The sequence below is a fragment of the Elaeis guineensis genome, chromosome 3 (genome assembly GCF_000442705.2).
Source record: "Elaeis guineensis isolate ETL-2024a chromosome 3, EG11, whole genome shotgun sequence".
Taxonomy (NCBI): domain Eukaryota; kingdom Viridiplantae; phylum Streptophyta; class Magnoliopsida; order Arecales; family Arecaceae; genus Elaeis; species Elaeis guineensis.
In genome coordinates, this window is record NC_025995.2 from 107,913,078 (window position 1) to 107,929,257 (window position 16,180).

Here is a 16,180-nt window from a genome sequence, read left to right on the forward strand (position 1 = left end):
AATAAGGAAGAAAACAGTAATATGGGAGCTAATTCACTCTCATCTGAGAGTGAAGAGAGAATGTTTACAAACAGAAAAGAAAGAGCAAAATCAGATCAGAAGACTAAAGAAAAACCAAAGAAAAGATGCTGGCAAATGTTCCTGTTTGGTGGTCACGGTGAGAAGCAGTGAGGATCCCAGTGATGTTGCAGATACATTTTGCAGGAGGATACAGACAGTCAACTGGAATATAACGCCGTTCGTTACAACAGAAATTTGACAAGATAGATAAGGCATCCATGAGAGAGCATCAGGAGTTTTCTGAACAATTATGTCAGCAGCAGGAGTGTTCTGAAACAAGGCAATCTTAGTCCGGTGTTGCTTTGAAAGAAAAGATGTACCTCCTAGAAATCTCCACACAGCTCAAGAGCATCCTCTGCTTCTTTAACTAGAGCTGGATCAGCTTTTAATTTTGTCCAGATTGAAGCAATTCTTGGTAGATCTTTCTGGTTGGAAATCAGAGAAATACCTGCAATATTAGCTGCGGATGATCTCTCGTACAAGGAAGATTCTACAGCTTCTTTAATTCCAGCATGGCCATGAAATAGCAGCAATCATCATGAGAACCGCAGGTTGCAAATTTTTTGCAAAGTACCTTCTTATCCAATCCATGCAGAGCTAGGTGAACTTCGCAGGCGGGTCAGGAACTCTTAATTGATGGCAAACTACAATCCAAATGGACATAGTGAAGGGGCATTCAATCAAAATATGATCATAGGATTCGGAGGGATGTCCACACAGGTCATACTTCTTTAAGTTTTTAAGTTGGCGCTTGCACGTTGCAATGCACTTTGAATGTGATTCCGCAAGTTCAAATTATTAATTTATTTTTTAAAGTTGTTCTGAAGTAAATCTAATAAGCATGCTTCTTTGCTGAACTCATTTACATGTTTTTTTTTTCTTTTTCTTCATTATTTTGAAATGAGTAAGGAAAGATATATCTTGTGTAAATCATTATTTAATAAAATTATTTTTGTTAAAAAGATGGTCTTTTTAAGTATGATACATAGATATTTCTATGCAATTTTGCCTCTGGGCTCAAGTACAAAGTAAGAAATATTAGAGTTTAGAAGGAAAAATTCAAAATTTTTCTTTCATTCAAAGCTCTCTAAAAATTTTGTCATGTTTTTAGTCCCACATTGGAAAAGAATAAATACTTTTTGGTGTTCATATTTTGTTTTAATCAGACATTTTTCTTCATAGTCCACCTGTCAAATGGCCGTCTGCAGGCACCTACTCATGGTTTATAAAAAATTCTGAGTACTAGCTTGCTGGATATCGAAAAAATCTGCGACCTTGTTCCTTTTTTTTGCATAGAATTCTCAATAAACACCAACATAAATGTCGGAAATTTGTCTTAAAATAGCAATTACATGCTTTCGGATTTCATTTTTATTTCTACATCATAAATTATTGAGCCAATCCAATCAATCAAATTTCTTACTCTTATCCTTCTCATATAGTCATATAGTTTAGATAAGTTTGAAGTTTATCAAAATCTTTTATTTAAAATAGTCATCGCTTTGATAAAACACTCTTTGTAGAAGGATTCTTTTTAACAAGAAATACATATCTATCGGACACTAAATACATATTTACTAAATTGATCATCTAATGTACATTTGTTTAGACTATTGTTGCTTCATGCTTGGTTATCAGTGTCAAAAATATTTAAACATGTATTGTTTTTTAAAAAAAGAAAAGAAAGAAGAAAAATCAATCTTTTCTTGCAAAACTGATAGTTAATTAAGTAGAGTTTCAATACAAAATCTACTAAAGAAAGTATATAAAAACAAGTGGAAAGGAGATGCATGGCTTGTAGTCCGCCCTCAGAGAATGTCAAATCTCTCACCAAATTGAAGAATTAGGTGGAGAAGCACCAGACCTACCCGAATGAAAGTAGCAGTTTTCTAGTATTTGGTTTGCAGTAATTGACGGCAAAGATGACAAGTTCTTTGCACTGGTAGCACACCATTTCGACTTTACCTACTCTATACTGCGATAGGATTACTTTACTCAATTCAGTGGTGGAATATATCTAGCTAAACTTGATTTAATTCAGCTTAACATACTTCAACGAGGCCAACTGGATTGAACTTGGCCTGATACATTGATCCGATTCATTTGACCTTAATGACCTAATATAACTAAACCCAAGTAAATATAACCAAGAAGAGAGGAAAGATGAAAACGAAAGGAACATGCCCTATTATTTTCCCTCAAAAGAATTTTCTGCATCTTAGTATCTAATTCTGTGCATGCTCAAGATGGTGAGGAATGGCTACCAGAAGCAGCATGCAACACATAACAGCAGCATCCAACAAAACCCGTCAAACTATTGTTTGATGCTATTTATATCGAAATATTAATCTGTGCGCTTCGAATCATGAGTTATGATGAAATAGTTCGTACCATAATTCGTCATTGCATGCAAATGGTATATTTTATGTTCCAATGCTTAAATAATTAGCGTAATTAATTAAAAGTTCATCGTGCTAAGTCATGGTTGAAATTGTTTGACTAGTTATACAAAGTATTCCGTAAGTCAGAAAATTATAAGCCTTCGCACACACAAAGAAGAAGAAGATGGTGGCATCATGGTTGCAATGTTTTTATAAGACTGGTTACAAAACTATATACAGAAAAAGGGAAAAAAGAAAGACTTTGACATCCGGTTTAGGTCACTCATCACATGGTTTACACCTTGCCATTTAAGCATTAAAAATCCTCAGTGTGTAGCACATGACTAGCAACAAAAATAAGCAACAACTGCGGGTGGTAGGAAGCCCTTGGCAGCTTCTCCTTCCCAACCTACATCCTACGTAAATGATTGAATTGCGTCATTAGGCTGCCTCTTCTACGTTCCTGTAGCAGCTTTATCCTCTTATCTCATCAACCTTCGACACAAATCTTGTTCGTTTCTGAAGCAGCAATAAGGAAAGAATAAGATTAAGTGAAGGCAATGTTCTCAAAAAAAAAAGAACAAGCGAAGCTGCAAACTATAACATACAAATGGTTTTATTCTGTTATCTATTTTTCTAAGAAAAAAAGCAACAGCAACACCTGGTTAGTTAAGACTATTTTATATGAAAACAGAGGATCCTTCTGGATATAACGAAAATAGGAAAGCAGAGCACGCGGTGCAAGCAACACAAGTGAAACTGCGGATGTTATCCATATTATCATCCTTCTAAATTTTTTAACAAAACTCACACAAGTCTCTCTTGCAAAACTCATAGCCTGCTTTGAAGGACCATTATAGATGACTCAGCTGGCAATTTGCTGAATATATTAGATGATGAAAGAATCTCCTCTTGGAGAACAGGATCAGAGTTGAAGTTTGGAGTATCGTGCACATCAAATCTTAGTGAGCCTAAAGAAAATTGAGCATAACTATCATTCATCATTTTCCGACGTTCCTTGGTCTCTTTCATTGAGAAGAAGTTGCATAAGACTCTATTTGTCAAACTCCGTATGACTACATCATAAACTTGATGAACTGATATAGCCTGTGAAAACTACAGCAGGAAGGGATGCTTGACGTTTTACAATCAGGGAGGACAACCACAGATTTGTCAAAGAAGGCATGAGAAAAGATTAGAAGCAAATAACGGCTTGACATCTGCATCATTTGAAACCGTTTATTTGTTTAAAATCTAATAAATGCATGCATGGTTTAACTGGGCTCGCAAGCTTAATAAATTCCAGCCTTATGCTTCTCTCCTCATCCTCCATAGGAGGTTGCTAACTCGAGCAAATTTCATCAATCATCATGATTCCGAAACTGCAGCCGTTTGCATTCAAGATTTGGTAACAAGTCAAACCAGGGAGGCCTAATTCAACTTGATATGGTCAACAGAAATAAACCGTTTGCAGCCCTCAATCTTCCCAGCTATAGGGGTACTAAATTCAGGAACAATCATTTAGAAGACTCGAAACATTTTTGGCTTTGCTTTTCCTTCAGCCTTGAGTATTACAATAGCAAATTTCTTTCAGTAACTAAAATCATACAAAATCCCACCTTCACATACTTAATTTTTAATGCTCGTTGGCTCACGGTAAAATATGAAAAAAAAAAAAAATGCATCATATCTAGGAGCGAATTTTATTTGATGCAGATGTAGATGTAAAGACGAACCAGTGGACATAAGTATTGGTCATCAAAAGATAATAACTAGCAGTAATGTGAATGATCCCATGTCCTAACTCCTAATCACGGCTTCTAGTCATGTATGAATTAGAGTTCTCAGAACCCATCCATCCAAAGAAATTCCTGCTTTACTCCTGACATGAAAACCTCTCCGTTGCATCTTGTTGGATGGGACTTCCAGAATTACCAACATAACTAAACAATTACTTGGAGAACCATTTAGCCATGGACATTGCTAGCAGAGATATTTTAAATGAATGATTAAATTCTTATATACAGTGATGGTGTATAAACTTTAGCTGTACCTCCTTGGACCGCTCCACGGTACTCCCACCGCTCGTCTCTGCCCCATTCGCTACACAAAGCGCCATGATTCTCTCGGCTGCCTCGCAGCTATCACTGCTCTCCTCGACAAGCTTGGCCACCTGGGCCTTGGGAAGCCTCATCCGGATCCGGACACCTCCCTCTCCCACGGTCTCCACCGAGGAGGGCTTGGCGAGGGTGAGATCCGAAGCGGACCGGCGTGAGAGCATGAGGCTCTCCAACCGGTCCTTGGCACTCATGTGGATGGCCCCGGACCAGGCTCTCCTGGGGACCCGCCGGTCCTGGAGCCGGGGAAGCCGGGGAATCTCTACCAGGAAGTAGAGCTTTCCCGGCTTGATGGCCTGGTCCGGTTCAAGCGGCTGGGCCCGGACGCCCAGCCGCTTTACCTCCTCGGCCTCAAGGAGGGTGTGCTCCAGGTGATCCCGGAGCACGTCTCCGGCCTGAGCCGGGAGTTTGAGCCGGATGGTGGTGCCATCCAGCTTCATCACCTTCGCTGTTCTTCTCTTCTTCCCGCCTATGGCGTTACCCATCCTCTCCACCCTTCTTTCAGGGGAAATCAAGTGGGAATAAAAAGAGGAGGCCAGGTATGGTGGGGTCCAAAGGGGAGGGAACAGAGGGTGGTTGGTTGTTACCGAAGGAAGTGGGGATGGAATCGTGGTGGTTTGACGTTTCAAGCTTTGGTCGTTTTATTTCTCATTTGGCTTCCCAAATCCTTTCACTTTCTTGGGTTTTTCTGCCTTATTTTCATCCTTGCTGGAAGCCAGGATTGGATAGCTGTCGAGTTGTAGTGATCCGTTGGCAGGAAGGAAGCTCCATCTTTGGTTAATTGTAAGCAGACCATGTTCCATTAATCGGCCGTTGGAAGGGGTGGTATGTTCAAACCTTGGAATATGACATGTGAAGCATTTGACAAGAACATTTTTTATTCATTATTTCATAAAATAAGTGATACATCTTCACTGCTATTTAACAAAATAAAAAGCTGCTTGAGTTGTAAAGCTTAGAATTAAAGGTTGTTATGTACGTTACGTGTACGAGAAAATAACTTGTGATTATCCAAAGGTGCTACATGACAAGTTGCGTTCGAAACTTTGAGATTCTTAGAGTTGCACTATCTTATTCTGCGATCTCGGCTGTGGGAAATCTATATAGTCTAGGAACATGAAGGGATTCTTATTGGTAGGAATTAGAGCATAATTCTTAACTGACATTTTAAGGTAGCAAAGTGGATGTTTTAAAGTATTAGAAGGGATGGCTTAACATAATTCTTGATGTCTTTTTTCCTGTGTTTCTATGTTTTCTTCTTCTGTTGCATGTAACTGTCACCAAAGAGGGGGGGATGGGCATTAGAAGGGCTTACATGGCATTCTTTTATTGGCTTGATATGATATATTGAAGTAGCTAGACATTACCATTGCTTGGGTTCCCTAGCCAAGTGGATCATTACATAGAAAAACGAAGTTGAACTCCATTTGTACTAGTTCACAACCAGTGTCTAGTTACTGTGTCCAATCACGTGAATAACTGTTTGTTGGAATTGACAGGTGCGCTTCTTGTTTGTTTCTTCCTAAAAGGCAACAGCTAGAAAGAGTTAGAATGTACATTTCACTGAAGAAAATGGAGAGTATTAAGAAGAAAGTTGCTGCTACATAGATCAATTAGTGCATTTCTCTATAGTAAAAGCCGAAAGGACATGGAATTATTCAAAGAAAAAGCCAACAAGAATTGAGTATAATACTTGGTGCATGTAGTGGAGAGAGATTTTGAGTCCGACCAAGATGATGATATTTCATTATTTTGTTAAATGCATCTATGTCATTAAATTATGTGCGTCAGTTAAAGTATGCAAGATTAGACGCCCTCAAAAAGTAATGGTTCTTTCGATATCAAGTGAAATCTGGAGAAATGACCAAATTATCCAGACCAGCAATTTACCACTTCACCTAATCACACTAAAAGCAGCAATATTAATTCTTTCCATTCTAATGTTCTTTTAAGAAGGTTTTTGTTCATTTCAAATGTCAACTTGGCTTTACGTTCAACATGCCTTTTATGGCTATTTATTCCATGACATGGCTTAGTTCACACTGAAAAGAAGGCACATCAGCTTGTCCTATTCAAGAAGATGCTTCGCATAAACCTCGGTTCAGACTGTTGCCGAGCCACAAAATTTCATTTATTCTGGTTCTACATGGTCCAGTTACGGATCTCGGAGCCTAATTTTAGCAAACCTAACCAAGTTTTCTCCTCCCAACTATGGACATGGCCTAATTGGAGAAATTAGTAATAATAGCTTGACTAGCATCCCAAGGGCTTTGAAGGTCTGAACTCATCTCTTTTGACTTGGAGTGGATAAAAATATATTTTTCTGTTCATAAAATAAAAAAACTCGCATCTTTCTTGCAGTTTGCTAGATCGGACCATGAAATAATTAATTTGCCGGAGTGGGAAGAGGGCTTCTCCGGGTGGATGTTTCGTTATATAGTTTGTTTTGCTCCCGGAAAAGGAGGGGGAGAGCCCCAGTTGAATTTCATCAAAAGTGAAGAGAAGAGTAGAGAGAGAGAGAGAGAGAGAGCATAAAAAGAGGAAACAGAAAAGTTGAGAGCATTTTAAATTTTTATATAACAAAGGTGCTCAATCCAAAATTCAAAGTTCTCCCATACAATCATCAAGCACCAATCAACCTTTAAAATTCAAAATTTAAATTTCAAACTGCAAAAACTCAAACATACCAATTAGATTGCTCGAATGCCAAGAGTAGAACAATCATCTGCCAAAAATGATCATACACATAGAGAATGGAGATAACCAGGCTGGGTTGAGGGGTGGAATGAGAATGCAAAGAACAGGCAATTCATTTTCTGTACTAATAGAAACTGATTTCATTTTCTACCTTGCAAATAATTTTCTTATACAACGGCAATTACATAATAAAATTCTGCCTTAGTTCAATAATCCATCTACTTTTACCGGCTTTCAGGAAGGGGACCAAGCATGATGCTGGCAGGGTCATTACAGCAATTACCTAGGAGATTGTGTAAATTGTGTGCGTTTAGTGACTTGGAGTAATTATGATCATCGGTGGTGCAACATAAGAACCCATAATATCGTATCTTATTTGAATGAGGGCATGCTTCACATTAATCATTAAAGTCATTAGAAAATTTATTTTATTTTATGGACGTGGAGATCTGCTCTCACTTTTCCCTTGTGTCATCACCAACACTCGCCCCTATTTCTGAGTGGACGGCGGTGATTGAGAGGGAAGTGCACTGAGTGAGTGGATAACATATTTTTGTTTATGCCCATGGTTGGGTGATATTGTCCACAATAATAGATGCAAGCACTTTGGTTGAATCTAGGAACTAGAAGTTGCTATCAAATGACCATTTTGAACATATGTTTCAACTGCTTTATGGTAAAACTAATATGCAAAATTACAAAGGTAGATCACATGCCACATTGCATGAGATAAATGTGGGAGGATTGGTTGCATATGAACCACTTACCATTGTGGTTGATTCAAATTTTTATAGGAGAGCCATTAGCCCAGAGTTAATGGCAGGTCATTTTATATATCCCAAGACAATTCACGTTGCCTCACTATTAGAAGTGCTTATGGCTATTCTTCCGGTAGCAATTTACGAGATAATGCGATGAAGCATGGATTAGGCCATTAATTTTTTTACAAAAGAAAAACCACAAGACCCTGATATGTTTAGATCTTTAATTTCTTGTAGAGTTACTGATATGCAGCCTTGCCCATCTCCTTTTCATCATCTCCATGTTTTCTCTTTCCTTTTTTTTTAATTAAAAAAAAATTTAAGGATAAGACTTGTTGTGATTCTAATAATGTGGAGAGCATCAATAATTCCACATCGATTGTGAGTCAAGGAAGACTCGCATTTATAAGGTGAAAAAAATCTTTCCCACATGAGACGTCTTTTAAAGGACAAAATCGTGAGATCCATGGACCAGAGCAGACAATACCTCACATAACAGACTGAGCCTTTGTCTGCAATAATAGCATCCCAGGTAGGGATCGAGGTCCGTTTCGTTTTTTTGGGACTGAGGTCCATCTCAATTGACTGTGGGGCTTCTCGGACTATACACATCGGAATCTCTCTTGATTGGGGAGCTCTGTTGTGGTTCTAATAATGTAGAGGACTCCAATAGTCCCACATCGATTGTGCATCTTTTAATAACACAACGTAAAGAATTTAACTGTGTAGGAAAGAAAGTTATCTAATATGAACCATACAAAGAAATTTCTAGTTTCAAGTCTTCTTGCTTAAATAGAAATCTCTTTCCTAAAAATTTAAAATGAGCCTTGGAGAAAGTGGATGACAACATGCATGCTTAGCTCCACTGGGCTAGTCATGCTCGTACTCACTCATTAGCATATTCTCTCTTTTTTTTATTTTCTGCTTTCGTTCTCCTTTCCAAGCATCTAAAATGATCATTTCGTTAGAGGAGGATCGAATGGAATCGGAGTATATATCTTAGGGATGAGATCGTTCATGTAAGAGATGAAATGTTCAGGGAACAATGTTCAACCAATTAATTTTTAAAATTTTGTAGAATAAAAAAACATTATTTCAATTTGTTATTTCAAAGAATAGACACCACATTCTTTGTGAGTTTCCAACTGCCCCATCTCTATCATAAATGGTCAGAACCTAGAAACCATGTGACCATGCAAGCATGAAGAGAAATTTATAGCATCGTACAGTTCAATTTTCAAGTACGATGTGAAATGTTCATCTAAATGCCCATTAAGCATGTGCCTTGGCCTTAAGGCAAGTCTGCAGTCATCCTTCCAGAAAGTCCAGGTATGGACCGAAGTTAATAACTGGAGTTGGTTTTCGGCCATAAAAGTTAGTATATATTTTACACTCGCAAACATGGACATTAGTCATTCATGCAAGCCAATAGAACATGACTTACAACAGAATGCAAATCAGGTATCACAACCAATTAGCTGGCTACATATGTACTCTTTTCCAATCTAGTAATATTAATGGAAATCTTAGTTTCTAAAAACTAAGAAAAAACTTTGAAGGAGTATTATTCTATTAAGCACTTAGGGTCTAAACAATTTTTGCACAACCACCATAGAGCGATGCTAGCATGACACAAAGATGATGTCTCATAGTTTGAGATCCAAAAGGGGATTTCCCTCATATTTCCTCCATTGGGCAGCCCCACAAACTATAGTGAAAGCTTTTACGGGATAAAAAGAGACGGTAGGTGGATAGTCACGCGTACGCTACCGGACATGGCATGCTTGCTTTGTTACTTTTGACCGGTTCCAGTTGCACTTGCACCTCCACTACTAGCTTTATCTGCAAGGGATGGTAATGGCCATCCCAAGTTCCAAACAACGGTAAAGTTGCATCGAAAGTTTCTTGGCTTGCGTTGAGACTTTGAACAGTTCCGGCTGCACTTTGCTTGCACCTTTACTACTAGCTTTATCCGCAAGGGATGGGAATGGCTATCTCAAGTTCAGAAAAACCATTTTGAGCTGCATCTCCTCAAAACCCAGGGATTAACGCTGAGTCCTTTTGGTCTGATCTCGCAGGATGCCATGAAAGTAGCTCAAGACACTGAACTCAGTCTCTCGCAGTTTTTGCACTACCAAGAGAAAATAAGACGGGGGAAGAGAGAGAGAGAGAGCCTGTAACCAACTCAACTTGAGCTCGTTGAGTTCATGAGATAACTGTGGGTCTAAAGACGGTTTAATTTCTTACAGGTACTTTAGGTACAAGATTACTCCATTGGATATATGACAAAAGATGACGCCTTTCCCACCTTCGACATGTTGAATGTGCTAAAGAAGCTTTACCGTCAAAGCAAACTGACCCATCCGAATCAGCATACCATTCTTGGCCACAAAGTATGAACGGTTTGCAGGCGGTCAAATGTGAATGCTGAGAAGCTGAAATCTCAATAATCACACAAGAGCCAGAAATATTGAAGGAAGAATTTTGAAATAGTAGTGATATGTCGGAGCACCCAGCTTCAAATTTCTCTAAAGATGACAGCAGCAGTGACATCATGCAACATTAATGTGAAGGGAAACATACTCACATATTGGACGATCGAGATTGAATAGTAACATCACAAATGGCACAACCATCCTCTTGTTCCGTGGGCATTATGCAATCTCACATGGTATGATTTTTAGAGGAGCATCCAGATTCATGCTACTGGGGTATCGTGATGCATTTACAGGCTTGCTAAAAATTCTCAAACGGCGTAGCAGCTTATCCGTTTGATGTCTCCTTTGGGAATAGAAAGGCAAAAGAAATGTGATGAAAGACCCAAAAAAACCAATAAAGCTTTGTAGTGTTTAGAATTCCAGGGGTTTTCTCCCAATGACAAGGAATCTTCAGATTTTATTCTACCGAATCACATCCTTGTGAATAGATTTTGGAGTGCATTAATTTGGTTCACAACAAAAATCAGAACTGAAATAGATTGAAATCAGATTGTCCATATTCTCCAACATGTTTGATGTATGACTAGAATCAGAGTGGGAATGAAATTTGAATGATAGAAAAAAATTGCGATTGGGTTTTAAGAGATTAGAGCATTTCCATTCCATTTAGAATTAGAATGAAAATATGACTCCCTCAACCACATGGTGTCAATAAAAGTTATTTATTCCTATTCGAGCCTAACTCCCCCAACCAAACATGCTCTTTATATCCAGGTACTTAGGAACGACGGACTGATAGTTCACATCCATCTCTTCCCCCTCTCTGCATACATCAACTTCACTCATATGGTAGGTATCAAATGAATAGTGTTTCTACCATGGTACCATTTGGTTCAGCAGGTCATGAACATTATAAGCTATAAGTATTAAACATAGCATATTTGAACCAGACACCTGATTATTCAACTCTGGCACCTAGAAATGTTATTCTTGAAACACCGTTTCCAATACACCTTCAGTGCTTCACATTGCATAACGTCAAAAGCAAAAGTGGAGCTTTTAAGTTTAAACATTACACTCTAAAAGCTCATATACAACAGAAATATGTGGGACTCTCATTTTTTTATTCTCTAATAGTTTTGTGTATCAACTCGCATATAAAGCAGAAGACAAGGAAGGTGAGGACTGAGGGTTAAACACTCTCATGTTTTCCCGCCGCTTTTATACAGCTAGTTAGACAGGTAACCAAACCAATTACAATTCACTTCAATAGTGCTTTTGCGCAACAGTCTCCTTTTCAACTCAGGAAAAAAAAAAAATAATTCAATAAGTAGAAACAATGGATTCTCTATACTGCTTCATACTACACTTCCACACACATTGATTGAATCCACTGACCTAGAAGAAGATGACAGACAATTACATGATTGTGAAAGGTTATTTCATTGCAGAAGATTCCAACAAAAAGCAACATAACTTGAAAAAAATCATCACAAATGTTCAGCAGATGCAAAGAACAGTGAAGACCACTCCAATTTTTCATATCCCACAACCAGCTCCCAGAATGAAATTGTACAACATCACTTCGAAGAAGATACAGAGGAAACCTGCACGGACTCTTGTAAAGAATGAAGTTAATTCATAAACCAGTATACATGACTTGTCATCCACTGGTTTTGCACGCAAATGAGACAGTTATACAAACGTACAATTTTTCGGTATCCAACACAATCACAAAGAAAACTCACCTAGTGCGTCTGCAACTTATTCAGATGCTCTAGCAGAGAAGTAGCCTTACGCTTGGCTCTATCTGTACCACTTCTTGCCAACTCAGTCAATGGTATAAGAGCACCTAGCCGCGCTATACATTCAAGGTTCTCATGATTTTTCTTACAAAGGGCTAGTAATATGGCTGCTGAGTTCTCCTTATTGCGTGGCTGGCTAGTCCTCAAAAGGTCTATCAGAAGTGGGATCATGTTAGCTTTAACTACAGCCACCTTGCCCTCTTGATGGCTCACAAGAACTGATAATATCGTCAATGCCTCATCTGTCATGCAATTGCTGGAAGGATCCTTTAGCATATCAAGTAAAGGTGTCAGTATCCCAGCCCACACAGCACGAACTTTGTTGCCATGATATATGCACAAGTTGAACAAAGCTGTCGCAGCATCTTTTTTCCCCCTTGGGCTACCATTTTGGAGCAACTTAACCAATGATTCAACTGCTCCTGGTGTGCCTCCGATGGTTATTTTATTCTCATCCACAAGTGACAAGCTAAAAATGGCTGCTGCAGCATTCTCTCTCGCCTCCATGTTTCCAGAATTAAGTATTTTGATCATTGGAGGAATGGCTCCAGCAAGCATTATTATTCCCTTGTTGTTGTCATATATTGAGAGGTTCAAGATAGATGTCACTGCATGTTCTTGGATTTTTGGGTCATCTGCTGATAAAAGAGTAACTAGAACTGGGATAGCACCTGCCTCTGCTATCAGAATTCTGTTATCTGTGCTCCTTTTCGCCAGCGATCGGATTTCAGCAGCAGCAGACCTCTGCTCCTCCATGGAGCTACTTGAGAGACTGTGAACCAGTGCCTCAATTTTGGCTGTGTCCCCACAAATTTCATGGTAAGATCCATTGCTCTTTCTTATCCTTCCACTGGTTAATCCATGTGGTCTCTGAATCCCGTTTTCTTCACACCACTGCATGATGAGACTTCTCAGCACATAGTTAGGGGTTAATGTAAGGTGTTGGAGCTTCTGCTGAGTCTTTGGGCATGACCGGTTGCCACAGTCTATCCATCTCTGAATAGAAGACCTCTCATAAGTCTGCACAAGTTTAGCAGTAGATAGTCGGCATTGGTCCAGAAGAAGCAATAGTTCATCCAAAAGAAAATTTCTTACAAAGCAATTGATCATCCTAGTTAGTTTACCTGTCCAGTGGCAACAATGACGGGATCTCTCATCAGTTCAAGGGATATTGGGCAGCGGAAGTCCCGTGGAATCTCCGGGGAATCCGGTTTCTTGATTTCATCAAAAGTCTTTTGGGCATCATTGCTAGACTTCATATCATCTCCAACAGTTTTATCAGGATCACCAAGTCCAGCTTTCTGGAGTCTTCCCAACAGAATGGATTCTATTTCCTTGGCCTCAGGTTCAGACCTTCCATTAACTTCGGCAACTAGAACTATTATTTTCTGGAAATCAATATCAGCATGGCCTGGGTTGTCATTCTTCAATGCTTTGTGACAGCTTGATGACTGCAACATAACCTCTTCACAACGCACATGGAAGAGTATATCATAAATTTCTGAAAAGATTTGTAGATTTGATTTGTCCTTCTCTGCTGCCCTTCTCAGCTGGGCACGCACCAATTCAACCTACAACAAAGTCATGTTAACTTGGTGCTCTAGAACAGCTTAACTTTACGTATACCCTGCAACAAACAAGCATACTTTTCAGCCCTTACTTGTTCTTGGACTTCATCTGATATGTCAAAATAATCAGATGGTAAGTTTCCAAGAGTCTTCTCCAATTGCCATGTCGCATATTGACACTGGACTGCCATATGTTTGTTGATCATATCCTTGAAGATGATGAAGCAAAAACACAGTTAGAAAATGAAGCAGTATGCTTGCTCACAGTTGGATACAGATGATAGTAAAAAATAAAAATAAAATATTACACAACAAAGGACTTTAGGATGCTGTTCCAATTCAGATTAAATGTGAGGATTCTTAGTTATATTATACTGTATTATTCACAAGAAATAAAATGAGATGAATGATCGAAACATCACTACCAGGTTTAGATTGCCCTCCCTCTTGTTGAGTAATTCATACCAACATGTAATATGCTGTGGAGATCTGTAGAGAAAAGATCCATTCCAAATTCAAAATGACTCGACAGAAGGTTATGGTATGTCTTGTAAATGACTGGGGATTGAGCTACAATAATATAATTAAAATCACAGTCATTGCAATCACAATCATCTAGCTTTTTCCCAACTATTTGGGTCAGCAGCTACAATGGTATACATGAAGATGGTAATCAGAGTAGTTATCAGAGAACATTTTCTACAATAATACAATATGGATCAACAAACATAACCCAAAAAGGAGAGTTATGATGGTTTTTGACCTAGGATCAAAAAAGAAAACCATTTTTTCTTTCAATGATAAAGGACCGTATGAATGAGTCCTTTTAAGAACTGTCAAATCAGCCTCTCTTTTATTATGTAGCTCCCCAACGTTAGATCAAAGAGACGAACATTGTGGAAGTGTTCGGTGGCATTAAATTAACGTTCTTCTTTTTAATATTGGGACCCAAGAGCAGCAAATGCTCGGTGACGTTATCCAAGTGATCAACAGGATCCCAAATAGTACCAAAATTAAATAGCAGTACCTGGTAAACCAAAATTCAATAGCATACCTAGTGTTTACCGAAATGACCCACTTAAGTCCACACACCGACAAGAGTGCTGAGGGCAGCATAGTATAAAATTGGTTAACTACTCAGTCAGCCAACTCATGAATAGCAATAGCATACAGCAACATTCAGCACTCCGTCATCTCTAATTTAAGAAAAATCCCCACAAATCCAACATTTTCCGTTCAATATGACAATTCCATTCGTTTCTTAATCTAACCCCAGAAACCCTCACGGAACAAACATCAAACAATTGGCGAGCATAAGATACGTACATTGGGGGCATCAGCCGAAGGAGGCCGGCAAGCAAGAATGAGAAACCGCTCGACTGCCTCGAGAGCCGCCGTCAGATCGGCCAAGAACGAGGAAGGAGAGGTCCGGGAAGAAGAGGACGCCACGGGAGAAGAGGGCGGAGTCGGATTGGCCGCGGCTGCGGAGTCCCGGATCTCCTCGAGAAGGTGGACGAGGAGGGACACTTTGCGGGCGAGGCGGAGGCAGTCGGCCCGGAGGGGCCCGGCTTCGGCGAAGCCCCCCGCGATAGATACGCGGCGGACGACGGTCAGGAGGGCGTCGGCCGAAGCTCCGAGCTCCGGCGCGGAAGCCATAGCGAAAAGAAGGACGAGAAGGGTGTCACGGGCTGGAGGGAGAAAGAAGCGGGCGACGTCAACTTCATCGAGATTAAAAAGAGGGGTGGAGAGGAGCGGAGAGGAGTGGGTGGGGGCGGGAAAGAGAGAGAAAGAGAGATTGCAAGATTCTCGGCAGAGACAGATGGGAGCGGAAATAAAGAACGGAAAGAATACAGTTGGAAGGCGCAGCCAAAAAAGGTTCCACAACGAGGTGGAGTGGGGCGAGCGGAGTTCAGCTGTCAGCTGTCTCCGCGCTTTGCTTTACTGTTTGATGACGTGTCGAGACACTTCTGGTGGCAACGGTAAGTTATCTTGTGGGGCCAACCGTTGCTGCCAAGTTACAGAAGTTTGTGAATGATGATGTTGCACAAATTTTGTTGTTTTATGCAAATACCGGATACATATAAGTTGGACAAGCAATTTTTTGGATTTTTTTTTTTTGGTAAGAGAATGTTTGAGACGTATTTTTCTTTTAAGTTAGAAGTAACATTTCAGTGGCAGTGCTAATACAATCAAAAACAAAAAAATTCTATTGCCCACCAATCCAGCTAAATTTTTGTTTTTTAGAAATAAAAAAATAAAATATTACGATGATTATTATTTATTTTTACGATGACCAAAAAAACCATTTGCTCCATCCAATATTTTTTGATAATAAGTCATTTTAATTATTAAA

General features: G+C 39.3%; 2 protein-coding genes across 4 annotated transcripts; both read right to left on the bottom strand.

The window, feature by feature from the left end:
• Positions 1-2,626: 2,626 nt before the first annotated feature.
• On the bottom strand, positions 2,627-5,085 carry LOC105041079 (uncharacterized protein At1g66480). Its single transcript, XM_010917874.3, has 2 exons — positions 4,495-5,085; positions 2,627-2,960 (listed from the first exon to the last, which is right to left on the bottom strand). Exons 1-2 carry the CDS (start codon positions 5,041-5,043, stop codon positions 2,916-2,918), a joined length of 594 nt encoding a protein of 197 aa, XP_010916176.1. The 5' UTR covers positions 5,044-5,085; the 3' UTR covers positions 2,627-2,915.
• A 6,713-nt stretch (positions 5,086-11,798) lies between these two features.
• Positions 11,799-15,623, bottom strand: LOC105041078 (U-box domain-containing protein 10). 3 transcript variants are annotated; one of them, XM_019848876.3, is made up of 5 exons: positions 15,154-15,623; positions 13,920-14,036; positions 13,384-13,830; positions 12,203-13,279; positions 11,799-12,072 (listed from the first exon to the last, which is right to left on the bottom strand). In XM_019848876.3, exons 1-4 carry the CDS (start codon positions 15,481-15,483, stop codon positions 12,203-12,205), a joined length of 1,971 nt encoding a protein of 656 aa, XP_019704435.1. In that variant the 5' UTR covers positions 15,484-15,623; the 3' UTR covers positions 11,799-12,072. The 3 variants fall into 3 exon arrangements, with proteins under 3 accessions (XP_019704435.1, XP_010916175.1, XP_019704436.1); XM_010917873.4 differs by having other exon boundaries at positions 11,799-12,061; positions 15,154-15,622; XM_019848877.2 differs by adding an exon at positions 14,253-14,316 and having other exon boundaries at positions 11,799-13,279; positions 15,154-15,404.
• Positions 15,624-16,180: the final 557 nt, after the last annotated feature.

Coding starts and splice junctions, on each gene's coding strand:
- LOC105041079 (XM_010917874.3), bottom strand. CDS start 5,043: ATGGGTAACGCCATAGGCGGGAAGAAGAGAAGAACAGCGAAGGTGATG. Junction 2,961..4,494: donor CCGTGGAGCGGTCCAAGGAG/GTACAGCTAAAG, acceptor TTGCTGCTTCAG/AAACGAACAAGATTTGTGTC.
- LOC105041078 (XM_019848876.3), bottom strand. CDS start 15,483: ATGGCTTCCGCGCCGGAGCTCGGAGCTTCGGCCGACGCCCTCCTGACC. Junction 14,037..15,153: donor CTTCGGCTGATGCCCCCAAT/GTACGTATCTTA, acceptor ATCATCTTCAAG/GATATGATCAACAAACATAT. Junction 13,831..13,919: donor CAGATGAAGTCCAAGAACAA/GTAAGGGCTGAA, acceptor ACTTTGTTGTAG/GTTGAATTGGTGCGTGCCCA.